The sequence below is a fragment of the Prunus avium genome, chromosome 5 (assembly GCF_965620075.1).
Source record: "Prunus avium chromosome 5, drPruAviu1.hap1.1, whole genome shotgun sequence".
NCBI lineage: Eukaryota > Viridiplantae > Streptophyta > Magnoliopsida > Rosales > Rosaceae > Prunus > Prunus avium.
In genome coordinates this window covers 19,043,198-19,056,336 of record NC_142288.1, presented here as the reverse complement: position 1 = coordinate 19,056,336, position 13,139 = coordinate 19,043,198, and the positions used below count along the sequence as shown (strand labels likewise).

At 40.0% G+C, this 13,139-nt stretch overlaps 3 protein-coding genes and 1 long non-coding RNA gene across 4 annotated transcripts; 2 read left to right on the top strand and 2 right to left on the bottom strand.

The window, feature by feature from the left end:
* Positions 1–678: 678 nt before the first annotated feature.
* Positions 679–1,671, bottom strand: LOC110757182 (3-isopropylmalate dehydratase small subunit 1-like). Its single transcript, XM_021958742.2, has one exon. The coding sequence runs from the start codon at positions 1,581–1,583 to the stop codon at positions 813–815; it is 771 nt and encodes a 256-aa protein (XP_021814434.1). The 5' UTR covers positions 1,584–1,671; the 3' UTR covers positions 679–812.
* A 5,854-nt stretch (positions 1,672–7,525) lies between these two features.
* Positions 7,526–8,029, top strand: LOC148294464 (uncharacterized). Its single transcript, XM_088253762.1, has one exon. It carries the CDS (start codon positions 7,526–7,528, stop codon positions 8,027–8,029), a length of 504 nt encoding a protein of 167 aa, XP_088109888.1.
* A 739-nt stretch (positions 8,030–8,768) lies between these two features.
* On the top strand, positions 8,769–11,013 carry LOC148294463 (large ribosomal subunit protein eL15). Its single transcript, XM_088253864.1, has 4 exons — positions 8,769–8,907; positions 9,497–9,663; positions 10,289–10,486; positions 10,629–11,013. Exons 1-4 carry the CDS (start codon positions 8,904–8,906, stop codon positions 10,872–10,874), a joined length of 615 nt encoding a protein of 204 aa, XP_088109990.1. The 5' UTR covers positions 8,769–8,903; the 3' UTR covers positions 10,875–11,013.
* Positions 11,014–11,624: 611 nt separating this feature from the next.
* LOC148294462 (uncharacterized) lies at positions 11,625–13,090 on the bottom strand. Its single transcript, XR_015836049.1, has 3 exons — positions 12,465–13,090; positions 12,262–12,384; positions 11,625–11,918 (listed from the first exon to the last, which is right to left on the bottom strand). It is a non-coding gene; the product is annotated as an uncharacterized LOC148294462 (long non-coding RNA).
* Positions 13,091–13,139: the final 49 nt, after the last annotated feature.

Sequence of the window (13,139 nt, the reverse complement as noted above, 5' to 3'; positions counted from 1 at the left end):
GATTAGTAGGGTATGATGTTTCAATGCAGTTTGTAAGAGAGGGGAAAAAAAAAGGTAAAACGGAAATAAATAGAAACAGGTAGCATTTCTGAATGAAAAATGAATAGGACTATGGTCAAAATTTTCAATAAGTATCTATAAAATCTTGAGGACAAATAGTAAAGAGGGAATGATTATGAAAACCTTATCAAGTTTTCCCCAAATTCTAGTAAAATGAATCTGACTATTATGCCAAGTGAATGAAGGACCTTTAAGAGGAATTTTCATGTAATTCCATGTGGAAAGTTGCAGGTGCCGTTAGTGGGTAGGCATAAACCAGCAAATGTAATTCCATGTTGAGTTGAGTTAGATGAATATTTCATGCAGAAGTTCAATGGATAGATTTAGCACTTGATGATTCCAACAGAGGAATGTCTAAAAACCGACCGGTTTTAGTTTAGACTATCGCTTGTGTTAGAAAAAAAACCGGTTTTAGTTTCCAAGAAACAAATTAAGTGAGGACTATGAGAAGTATATTTGACAAAGAAGGCCTAGCACATCCTGCACAATTCCAGACTAGAAACTTCAAAGTTCCTGATGTAACATATTAGGAACCAGAGCATCAGGCATAAATATGATTAGAAAACTGAGAAGAACTATGTTTTTATAGCAAACTGAACTATTAAAAAGAAAGGTGAATTGACAAAAACAATTCATGTTTTTATTTCTAAATTAGCATAATACACCAGTAACCATTAAGCTTAGCTTCAACATACAAAATGGCAAAGACCCAGAACCACAAAATACCCAAATAAATACTCACAAGGAAAAATCTAAGAAGAAGTCAAGGTGGGAATCATTCCAGCTTCTCTAGCATAAGCAAAAATCCCACCAGCTCTAATAACTGGGCCCGCATCCCCAATGGGCTTCAACGTGTACTCTTTCCCAGTCGTGTGATTGATCAGACGGCTCTCGCTCAGCTCGATGCTCACCACATCTCCAGTCTTGCACTCCTCGCAAACCCTAACCTCCGACTCCAGCGGGTACACCTCGCCAGTCGCCACCGAGTTCCTGAAGAAGATGCGCGCGTAGGACTCCGCCACTACCGCAGCAACGCCCGCCGCCCCTAGGGCCACTGGCGCGTGCTCGCGCGATGACCCGCACCCAAAGTTCGCGCCAGCGATTATGATCGAGTACTTGGACTTGGTCTCACCCGGGGTCACGAAGCGTGTGGAGTGGGCGTCCGGGAGACCGCAGAGCGCGTAGGATCCGAGCTTCTCGTACTCCGAGGGGTTGGAGGGGACTAGGGTCAGGTACTCGGCGGGGATGATCTGATCGGTGTCGATGTTATCGCCGAGGACGTAGCAGAGGCCGTGGAATGTGGTGGATGGGGTTGTGGATGCGGCTGCGCGTGTGGAGAAGGTGGCGCGCGGGGTTGGGGTTGGGGTATGGGGTAGGGGCGCGTGGGTGAGGGATTTGATGGTGGATGGGGATTCGGTTGGGAATTTGAGAAAAGTGGGGGTAGAGAGGGAGTGGGAGGGCTTGTGGGTGGTGGTGGTTGTGAAGCTAGGGTTTGGAGAGAGAGAGAGTGAGATGGCGGCCATGGCTGGAGCTTGGAGCTTGGAGCTTGAAGCTTGGTGTAACAAAGAGGAAATGAATTGGGGTGGGTTTTTTGTTTGATTTTTAACTTGGTAGGTTTTAAGTGGTGGAGACTTGGTGTACGACGGTGAAGATGGTGTCGTTTTGATATGGGCAGGCAGACGTGTTTGAATTGAACTCTCCTACATTTAAAAATAACACCACCATCAATAATCAATCAATTTCACTCCGACCATGAAGCCTATATAACTTTACTCATCCACCACTACATAAACTATTATCAGAAAAACTGTTTTTTTATTTTATTTTATTATTATTATTATTTTTATATATAAACAAAAAAAATTCTTAAAATAGAAACTGCTTCGTTTTGGTTTGTGGTCGTAGCTCCAGTCCTAAACCCCACCCAAATCCAAGGAGGGCTTCACCCCGTGAACCCTCCACAATTCACAAAGGCCGTTTTACCTTCACCATGGAAAACAATGAAACTAGGGTGTCCACCACTGCCCTTGCTTCAAATATGCAGAGTCATTTCGAAGCTCTATGTCTCGTTGGGAAAGTTTTTGGCGTCCCTGTCCCGGGGCGGGCCATTAGGAATAGACTGAAAAGCGATTGGAAAAACTTGCAAGAAGAAGTCTTTGTTGATCACATTGGCAGAGACTGGTATAAGATTGAGTTTTATGCAGAAGAGGATGTAGAGTATGTGCTTAAGCATAGACCCTGGTTTGTCCAAGGTCAGATTTTTGCGTTGCAAACGTGGAGACCTGATTTTTCCCCTTTCCACGCTTCGGTCGAGTCTATCGTTTGCTGGGCGAGAATTCCTTTCTTGCTGTTACACTACAAGGATCCAAAAGTTTTAAGTGATTTGGTCTCCATCCTTGGGACCCCTATTAGCATTGACCAAGCTTCCATGGTGGGAAAACAGAGTATGTTCGTCCGAGTTTGCTTGGAGGTGGATTTAACCAAACCCTTGAAGAGGTGCTTGATTCTAGGAGATGACCCAAAGGAAACTCGGATCTACATAAGTTATGAGGCCCTGTTTGCTATTTGTTTTTACTGCAGCCAGAAAAAAGAGCCGGGACATGTGTGCCCTGTCAAGATATCCAACAAAAACTATCTCCAAGTGGAGAGGTTGAGCAACGAACCTAGTTTCTTTCCAAGAGACTTGGTGCTAGATGAGGATGATCAAAGGAAACTGCAAGATGATGTGATTCTGGTGTTTCCGCAGCCCATTACTGTTGAAGATATCCATAAGAATGAGAATGGTGATGAGGGAGAGGATGGTAATATGCAGAATACTGATGAAAAAGATGTGGGCTGGACTGTGGTGTCGAGTCGCAAGGGGAAAGTCAAAGGAGCTATGAGGGATGGTAGAACTTTCAATGAAGTGGCTAGAGGTATTAGAATTGCTGATGAGAGCTCCGTTTCGATCCCTAGAGTCTATTTTAAAGATGATGGGACTAGTGGGGCAGATAAAGGAAAGAAGGTGGTTACAGAACCGAGCTTTTCTCAGGAGGAGAACAACTCTTCTAATGCTATGGCTTTCAAGAGCCCTAAGAAGAGAGCTAGAGAGCTTTTTGAAGAAGTTCAGGAGGAGTCAGAACCAAGTGTTGAAATTCTGGAGGTCTTTCACCCTGCTGACCCTGAAGTTAACACACCCAATCCATGAAGATTTTAGTCTGGAATAGCCGAGGCAGTGCCTGGCGTGGCTTTATTCTCCAATCTATGTTTTATATTAGTACTTTAAGTTTAGATGTTTTTTGGATTTTAGATTCCAGGGCCTCTCAGGATCAGGCTGATCGCTTGATCCAGAGGCTGGGTTTTAATGGTAGTTTTTGTATCCCCTCTATCGGTCAATGTGGGGGGATAATCTTGATGTGGAATCCTACTATCTTTAATATAAGTATTTTGAATTACCACGAGCGTTACATTAATTGTGAGTTACAAGACTTAGCTACCAATAAGATTTGGACTACCACTTTCGTGTATGCCTACCCTCAAAAAGCCAAACAGATAAATCTCTGGAGAGAAATTGCTTTGTTAAAACCTGTGAGTAATAACCCTTGGCTGTTACTTGGTGATTTTAACAGCATTTGTTCTCCTAATGAAAAGGTTGGTGGCTCTCAGGAGTTGTCTCCAGCCATGAGGAACTTCAATAAGTTTATAGACGATTGTGAAGTTGTTTCTATGACTGCTACTGGTGTTCCATTTACTTGGTGCAATGGGCATCGTGACAATACCATCATTTATGAAAGATTAGATCGTGCTCTAGCAAACCCTGAGTGGATGAGTCTTCATCCTCTCTCTGAACTCCATAACTTACCTATTGTGAGATCTGACCATGGTCCTATTCTCCTAAAGTGTAACCAAACCTCAAGAAAAATCCCTAAAGCTTTTAGATTTGAAGCCATGTGGCTAGCCCACAAGGATTTTGACCATGTCGTGTCTCAAACTTGGAATTGCTCCTATGTTGGAAATGCTGCCCAGCAGATTCAAACCTGCTGTAATACCTTCAAACACCAGCTAAAAACTTGGAATAGAAATGTGTTTGGAGACCTCTTTCATAAAATTAGAATTACCCAAGAAAACTTAGTTGTTATCCAAGAGCAGTTGGCTCAAAACCCTTATGCCCCTTTTATGTTAGACAGAGATTTCAAACTAAACACTGAGTTAAAACTTCTGCTTGAACAAGAAGAGGTTTTCTATGCCCAAAAATCTAGAGCTAACTGGCTCCAGTTGGGTGACAAAAACACCAAATATTTCCACACTCAAGCCCTCATAAGAAGAAAACGTAATCAAATCCTTCGTGTTAGAGATTTAGATGGTCTCTGGGTTGAGGGTGATAGTCTTCCTAATGCTTTTATCAAGGCTTTTAAGCTAAGATTTACGGCTGAGCAAGCACCTAACCACCACTTAATGACAAATTTCCTTCAAGTGGTTGAGCCTTGTGTCACTAGTTTCGATAATGAGAATCTCTTGGCTCCTGTCTCTAATTTTGAATTAGAGTGTGCTATAAAGAGTATTGGCCCCCTTAAAGCTCCTGGACCTGATGGCTTACATGCTGTCTTATATCAAAAATGTTGGGACAGTACTAAACACTTGGTGAAAAAACTAGTCAATGAATTTATTTCCAATAATATTCCCCTTCAGGACATTAACCACACTAATATAGCCCTTATCCCCAAAGTTGCCACTCCTGAATCTGTTAACCATTTTAGACCTATTAGCTTATGCAATGTCTCGTATAAGATAGTCACTAAAATCCTTGTTAGTCGACTTAGGCCTATTCTTTCGAAATGCATATCCAAAAATCAGGGAGCCTTCGCCCCAGGAAGATCCATCTTTGACAATATTCTTATTGCTCATGAATTATTCCATGATTTTAAGCCTAAGAAAGGTTCCAGAGGTGCTATGGCTATCAAACTTGACCTTGAAAAGGCTTATGATTTACTTGACTGGAACTATATTAGATGTTGCCTGTCTCAATTTGGCTTTAGCAATAATTGGTGCGATCGTATTATGAATTGTGTTTCAAGCACTTCTTTCTCCATGCTAATCAATGGATCTCCTTATGGCCACTTTAAAGCTTCTCGAGGTATTCGTCAAGGAGATCCTTTATCTCCTTACATCTTTATTCTCTGCATGGAGCCTTTTATAAGGCAATTTAATATTCTTGCTCAAAATCCTAAAACTAATGTGGGTCTCCTCTCTTCACATGGAGGTGATCGTATTTCTAACCTGGTTTTTGCAGATGATTGTCTTATTTTTGTTAGGGCTACTGCTATGGCTGCCAGAAACATCAATCACTTACTAGAAAACTTCTCCAAAGTGTCAGGGCAGAAAATCAACCTGCACAAGTCCACCGTCTATTTTTCTGGCAATGTCCATTCTCAAGCTAGGATTGCTCTAAGCAACCTTCTGCAGATTCAACACAAATCCACTCTTGGTCGGTACCTTGGCATACAAAATATTATCTTTTGGAAAGACCCTGTTAATGCCAAGATGATGATAGATAGAATTCATTCCAAGTTTGCTGGCTGGAAGGCCCAAACTTTATCTAGGGCGGGGCGCCTCACCTTGATCAAGGCTAGTGCTACAGGTATCCCGAACCATACTCTCTCTTGTTTTAAATGCCCCAAAGAAGTTTGTAAGGAAATGAATTCTTGCTGTAGACGTTTCTTTTGGGGTAATGGTGACAAGCTCATATTTATATATATTTTACATCAAATTCACTTGCCTTTTCTTAGTTAGTTCCTTATATCTTTGAGCTATTTACTTTATTTTTGTGTTTTGTAGGATCTGTCAAGCAAAGAAAAGAAAAATAGCATGAGTAGGATTTTTAAGTAACAAATTCGTCAAAACTGCCTGTGCAGATCAGCTAATTTTTGAAGCAATTTTCATCCTTTCATAAAAGAAATTGAAACGAAATGTCATAACACGTTTGCAATCATATCAGGGGCTTCAAAACAGCCCCTAACTACTAAGAATTTAGCTACACATTATTCTTAAATAAAACCAAAAGAAAAACATGAGTTTGAGACGGTAAAACCGAAAGAAGAGAATGCCAGGATTTTCTCCTTCCTCCTCTCTTGCCCACCGTTGCTGCCTTGCCTCCTCCAAACTGCCTTCTCTCCTCTCACTAAATAGCAATTTATTGATGACAATAAGTGAGAGAAAATGGTAAAACAATTGTAACTCTTTGGGCGGCCTTTATGCCCATTACTCCCACCTAATCCTCATCTTTAATTCCATTTCCTCAGATATGTGAGTAGGTGTCCGTTGGCTTGTTCTTGGCTGCTAGATTTATTGGGTTTATTGCTTTCCTTGCAGTTACAAACTGCTCAGCCTCTTGTGGACCTTTCAGTGTTAAAACGGCCATAACTTCTTCTAGAAAAATGATATGAACAATCCGCGAGTGGCTCCAGAAAATAGACATCTGTAGCTTTCCAGGCATATAAGGCACGTTCTCTAATTCATTCTGAGCTGTTCACAACTTGCTTCCAAAATTAGCTGATCTGCACAGGCAGTTTTGACGAATTTGTTACTTAAAAATCCTACTCATGCTATTTTTCTTTTCTTTGCTTGACAGATCCTACAAAACACAAAAATAAAGTAAATAGCTCAAAGATATAAGGAACTAACTAAGAAAAGGCAAGTGAATTTGATGTAAAATATATATAAATATGAGCTTGTCAAATGGTAATAAAGTCCCCCTGTTGCCTGGAAAGATATCTGCTTACCTCAAAGTTTAGGGGGCCTCGGGGTCAGATCTGCTACTCAATTTAATAAGGCGGCCTTAGCAAAATTAGGATGGATCTGCTTAACTGACTCCTCCAATTGGTGGGCTCAGATTATGGCCAAGAAATATTTAAAGAAGGACTGTTTTCTTTCAGCAGCAAAAAAGACTTCGCATTCTTCGACTTGGAAAGCCATTCTTGATGCGCGTTCTGTGCTTCATAAAGGTATTAGATGGATTGTTGGTAATGGTCAATCCATTCCTTTTTGGACTGCTAATTGGGTATTCCCTTTTCCTTTATTAGATCTAATTCCTGCTTTTCTTAGAAATAATATCAATTTGAATATTAAAGTGTCATGATTTATTCAAAATCAGGTGTGGCAACGTGACAAACTCAGTCAAGTCATTGATGAAGACATTATAGAAAAAATTCTCACCATTCCTCTGCCCTTATCTCCTCTTCAGGATGAGTTAATATGGGGGCCCAACCCTAATGGGAAGTTCTCTTTAAAGTCTGCATATAATCTTCAATTACAGGATGAACAAAGCCACCCTAAAGCCCCCCTTTTGAAGAAAATGTGGAGTTTAACTCTGCCCCCCAAAGTCAAGCTTTTTTCTTGGTTACTCATTCGAAAAAGATTGCAAGTTAGAGGCCATCTATACAAATATCTTCCCAATATCAATCCAGAATGCCCTCTTTGTAATAATCATATGGAGACCATTAACCACTTATTTTTTGAATGTCAATTTGCAGTGAATATTTGGAGGTGCACGTCTCTTTTCCCCAACTTTGCTCAACAAAATTTTGACGGCATCGATTGGTTGGATGTGTTACCATACACTAAGGCTACAGACGGCCCAAATGCCCTTTCAAAAGCCCTTCTGCTCTGTTGGCAAATTTGGGAAGCCAGGAACAATTGTATTTTTAAAGATATTGCTCCCCACCCAGTTAGAGCTCTCAATGTGGTTGGTCGCATTGGGCTGGATTACTGGAAAATCAAGTCTTGCCCTCCTCAGAAGTCTATAGGGGTGCTTGACATCAAGTGGAAGCCGCCTCCTCTGGACTGGATTAAAGTAAATTTTGATGGCTCGGTGCGTGGTAACTTGGCTGCTATGGGTTTTGTAATTCGTGATTGGAATGGTAATGTTCGTTTGGCTGGAGCTAAGAACTCTGGTCAGGTGTCTATCACAGTTGCAGAATGTTTGGCTCTGTGAGATGGCCTAGCCCATGCTCTCCATAATGGTTGGCGGAAAATTCTAGTGGAAGGAGACTCCAAACTCATCATTGATTGCGTCAACAATGTGGTATCGGTTCCTTGGAGTATTAGCCTCCTTGTGAAAGATATTCATATGCTGAGTTCTTATTGCGAAGAGGTTTCTTTCCAGCATGTCTTTCGAGAAGCATACTTCACGGCTGATGCTGTAGCTAGCTTAGGCCATAATCTTCATCCCTCCCATCTGTGGGATCGGGGTCTTCCTTTAAGTTGTTCGATCCCGTTTTATTTTGACTTGTTAGGGCCTGCGTGACCGCGTGGTTTCCGGTTGTAGTTCCTTTCTCTTCCTTACCAAAAAAAAAGAAAAAAAAAGAAAATGGAACTGATTCTTGAGAGAGAGAGAGAGGGATACCGGTCTGCATAGAAATGAGCTATTGCTGTCACGTGACCATACTATCGTAGTATTTTATAATTTCTCCACACAGAAAGTGAAATTGAAGGTTTGTGGTGATGAAAGCCCGCAGTTTATTTGTTGGCCTTTACAGCCTTTAAAAATGGGGAATTTTCAAATTTGGCCTGATTAGGCCAGGAGCTGGGCTAAAAGGGCATCTTCAAGTTTGGGCCTAGAAAAAAAGAGCCTGTCTAGAAACCAGGAAGGAAAACACGATGTCGTTTGCCATATACGACACATCGTCTTTTCGAGACTATTTTTAAAGTTTAGGGTTTGTAAAAAAGAATGGACGGCTCAGATCCGAAGTTCACGATACCTTCCACCGCTATAAAGTCCCGCTTTCATCACAAACCCTCACTCTTCGTGTGGCGAAAACCCTAGCTCAACTGCCGAAACCTGTGCCTCGCAGCTCATTTCTGATACGATGGGTACCTCTCTCTCTCTCTCTCTCTCTCTCTCTCAGATTTTGTTTCATTTTCATTTTGAATTTCATGCATCTGTTTTTATTTATATAAACAATGAAACTTCCGCTGAATCTGTTTGATATGCATTTGATTTGTCTGATGCTTAGCTTACCGAGCTTCTTGTTGTTGGTTTCCAAGCTTACAGAAGATGAAAATTTATGAACTTAAAATCTTTTGTTATTTCTCTTGTTCCTTATATTTACTAGCCCGTCCACCACATTTCATGGTTTAAATAGTTTGGCTGATAGTCTTTAGTTTAAAGTAGTTATATGACTAAAGTTAGTTTTCATAATTTGAATGAAATTAGTGACTGTTATTGACACATTTGTTATGATTTGGTTTTTGATTGCTTAAAATGGGTTTAATCTGAAATTGATTTCCTTGAAATGCTTGAGTTGGGGGATTACAACATTGGAAACAATCTTTAGAAACTGATGGACATGGGTATTGCTTGAGATTGTGATGTGTAGCTTTAGATGTTTATAGATATTAATTGAGTAATGATCTGTTTATCTAATATGTGGTTTTGTTTGTTTTATTTTGGTGGCATTAGGAGCCTACAAGTATGTGTCGGAGATATGGAGGAAGAAGCAGTCTGATGTGATGAGGTTCCTCCAGAGGGTGCGCTGTTGGGAGTATCGCCAGCATCCTTCTATCGTCCGTGTCACAAGGCCCACACGCCCTGACAAGGCTCGTCGTTTGGGTTACAAGGCCAAGCAGGTAGTGATAATTTCTTAAATTACGTGCCATACACAACTCATGTTTTAAATTATGGGTTTTAACTTTTATGACCAAGTTTAATAGGCTTCCGGCCATTTGATATACATGTATTCCCATGTTTGTCTTTTGACTCGATGAAATGATGATTATGGTTGTGTGTTGCTAAGGATTACTGTCTTATCTGGTGCTTATCCTGTGGTCTATTAGTTTCATTTCATACCCGTTTTGTAATGATGGATATCATTCTTTCAGTCAGCATGCATGCTTCCTGTTGTGAATTGTTTCCTTTTGTTGTGCTCCTGTGGGCCTAATCCAGTATGTGTGCTGGTTAAGCAGCATTCTGATGCTTAAGCATTTTACCTAAAAATGTTGCTTTCCTTCAATGATTGTATGCTTCCTGAGACCAGCTATGCTAAACCAAACAATTGATCTTCTGCTGAGCGAGTTCTATCTATGGTCTTTGCTGTTGTCTCCTTCCGATACAGTGCACTATTTTCTGTGTCCTATATATTTCTTTAAAATGTTTTTTTGTTGTCTCTTCTCTGCACCTCTTGGTCTTTGTGCCCCAGCCAGGTTTAATTGAATTCGTTCATGTGGCTGATAATTGTAGTAAAATTTTGTGCAGGGTTATGTTGTTTACCGTGTCCGTGTAAGGCGTGGTGGTCGCAAGAGGCCTGTTCCCAAGGGTATTGTATATGGGAAGCCCACAAACCAGGGTGTGACACAACTAAAGTTTCAGCGCAGCAAGAGGTCTGTTGCTGAGGAGCGTGCTGGCCGTAAGTTGGGAGGCCTTAGGGTTCTCAACTCATACTGGATCAATGAGGTTTGTGACTCGGTTTTGATTCTCTTCATATACTTGGGTTACAGAACTTGTTTTTATTTATTTATTTGTTTCTGTGGCTCGGTGTTTATTTGAATTTGTGATGTCCTGCTTACATTTCCTGTTTTGCAATCTTTGAATGCAGGATTCAACCTACAAGTACTTTGAGGTAATCCTGGTTGATGTTGCACATAATGCTATCCGTAATGACCCAAGAATCAACTGGCTCTGCAATCCTGTTCACAAGCACAGAGAGCTTCGTGGGCTCACTTCTGCTGGGAAGAAGTACAGGGGACTGCGTGGAAAGGGACACTTGTACCACAAGGCAAGACCTTCCCGCAGGGCTACCTGGAAGAGAAACACCACCCTCTCCCTTCGTCGTTACCGTTGATTTCAATCATTTTATCTTATGTTTTGTGTTGTTTCTGGGTACTTTCAGGAAGACAATCTTTGTTGTGAGTTTGAAATTTTGGCACTTGAAAACTTGAATCATGTTCTATTTGAATGGATTACCGTCTATTTTAGTCTCTTGTGCTATTGTTAAGTAATTAGTTTTATATATGTTGCAAGGTTCCAACTATCTTTTATAGTGAATTTTTCTTACGTCATGGCGTCAGTTTTGGGAGATTCAGTTTTCTGGCTTGTTTGATGTGCGGTTTCCACATCCAATTCGATTTATTTGGTCTACTGCTTTGTAGACGGTAGACCTATTCATGTTGCCAGTAGACATCAAAATCTCGATAAGATGTTAAACGAGAAAAGCATTGAATTTGTGAGTTTGATACCAAATTATTGGCTCGATTAAATGATAATAACTGGTGAGAACAACATATATAGACACAAGCAAAAATTAAAACTTAAATGAAATGGGTACAGGAATAAATTAATTTGATTTTCATATTCATTATTTTCTATTAAAAAAACATATGACAAAAATTTTTAAAATAAGATTTTAATTAGAAGATGAAACCTCAAGCCAATTCAATGAAATGAGTTGAGTTCTTTTGGTTCACTAACTTTATGCTATGAGCATACAAAAGCTCAAGCTTGAGTTGAAATTTAACGAGTTTTATTACTTTTTTTCTCTACTGTCACTGATGTGTTGGAGATAATTGAGGTTTTGAATGAGCTTAGAATTGAGTAAATCAAACACCGCCATATCATTTGGTGAATAAATTTGACATCGTGTTGTGTTACGAATACAACAATGTTCTGCATGGCATTTCCCAAATAGGAGGAAAGAATATTGTGGGTTTTTAAGGTCTTGAGACTACAGCCTTCCATGAATGTAGCTGTCTTTCAAGTTATGCAGTGCTTCTCTGATTGAATCCTCATCCTGGCTGGAGTACTTCAAACATATAAGCCGCTGAGCAACATGGTACGCCATCTGGATCGGTTGGTATTGGAGGCAGTTTACTTCCATCCTCTTGACTTCCTAAACATTGAAATTTTAAATTCCTTAGTCACCGGTTCATGATGAAGGGACTTCCATTCAGAATACCAGAATCACTCTTAAATTAATTCAGATCCATCGATAAAAAGAAGGCAAAAAGGTATAAGATAAATTATATGGATTTCAATGACATTGCATTGCAATGGGACTGAACCACTTCCTTTGTTTTTTGACAAGGGGTAGCAGTGTTCTGGAAATTCCTGGCCCTATTTCATCTTAAATCAGATTTTGAGGAAAAATACCAATATAAAAAGAAGACTCCATGTTTATGGCAATGCGAATATATAAGATAACTTTCAATTCTTGGTTACTCGAAATAATTCACCTTTTCTGTGATCCTGGATGTGATGTTTCTGGCTGTTTCAATTACTGAGCTTGGCAGTCCTGCTACTTCTGCTAATAGAAGGCCATAGTGCGGAACATGTCTCGCTCCGTCCTTCAGTTGAAACTATGCAAACAGACAAGACTTTCAGCCACCAAAAGTCACATAAAATCAAGATTAGAGTGAAAGGATCTTGGAAAAACTACCTTGAAATCTAGACGGTTATTTTTAATGTCAACATCAAAGTGAAGTATTTTCACATTTGGATAGACGGTTACTAGTTCTGATAGGTTCTCCATATGAGTAGCAAATATAGTATACCTGAGAAAGATTGAGTAAGATGGTATGTCAGCTTCTGCAAATAAAATTTCATCACTAACTAGGCTTTGTATGACATCGTTCATAAGAAAAATCCTTGGAAAAATGTAAACAAAAGCTATGGTAGTTGATAAGCACTGACAGAAAGGACCACACAGACAATAAGTTCTTAACTACCAAAACTAGATAGAACTAAACAATAATATTATTTCTAAATGTGTCTCACTTCTGTACAGTCTTGTGGTATGCCTACTTATCTAGACGAATCATATGGCAGTATGTAAAAAATGATGAGTTAATTGGTTTCTTTTCTCCCATACATTCTTCCATTCTTTACGTATGCTTAATAAGTTCAGAACCATGCGTCGCAGATTTCACAACAATTGGAAGCATTTAGCTTCAATGCAAGTGATATATATGCAGCTTCAAATGTTTAAGATAGTGAAAACCGTGTGCATCAATTTTTAAAGGACCACATTTTAAACTTTTCCATATTCAAAACTCATAAAATTTCATCTGAGGTAACCCACTGGAACCTTGGTAAATGGTAAATTGGAAAAGAG

What these genes read in the sequence shown, in the direction of transcription:
- LOC110757182 (XM_021958742.2), bottom strand. Translation starts at nt 1,583, where the DNA reads ATGGCCGCCATCTCACTCTCTCTCTCTCCAAACCCTAGCTTCACAACC.
- LOC148294464 (XM_088253762.1), top strand. Translation starts at nt 7,526, where the DNA reads ATGGAGACCATTAACCACTTATTTTTTGAATGTCAATTTGCAGTGAAT.
- LOC148294463 (XM_088253864.1), top strand. An exon ending in TGGGTTACAAGGCCAAGCAG is followed by an intron (nt 9,664 to 10,288) that starts GTAGTGATAATT and finishes AATTTTGTGCAG; the next exon opens with GGTTATGTTGTTTACCGTGT. An exon ending in ACTCATACTGGATCAATGAG is followed by an intron (nt 10,487 to 10,628) that starts GTTTGTGACTCG and finishes CTTTGAATGCAG; the next exon opens with GATTCAACCTACAAGTACTT.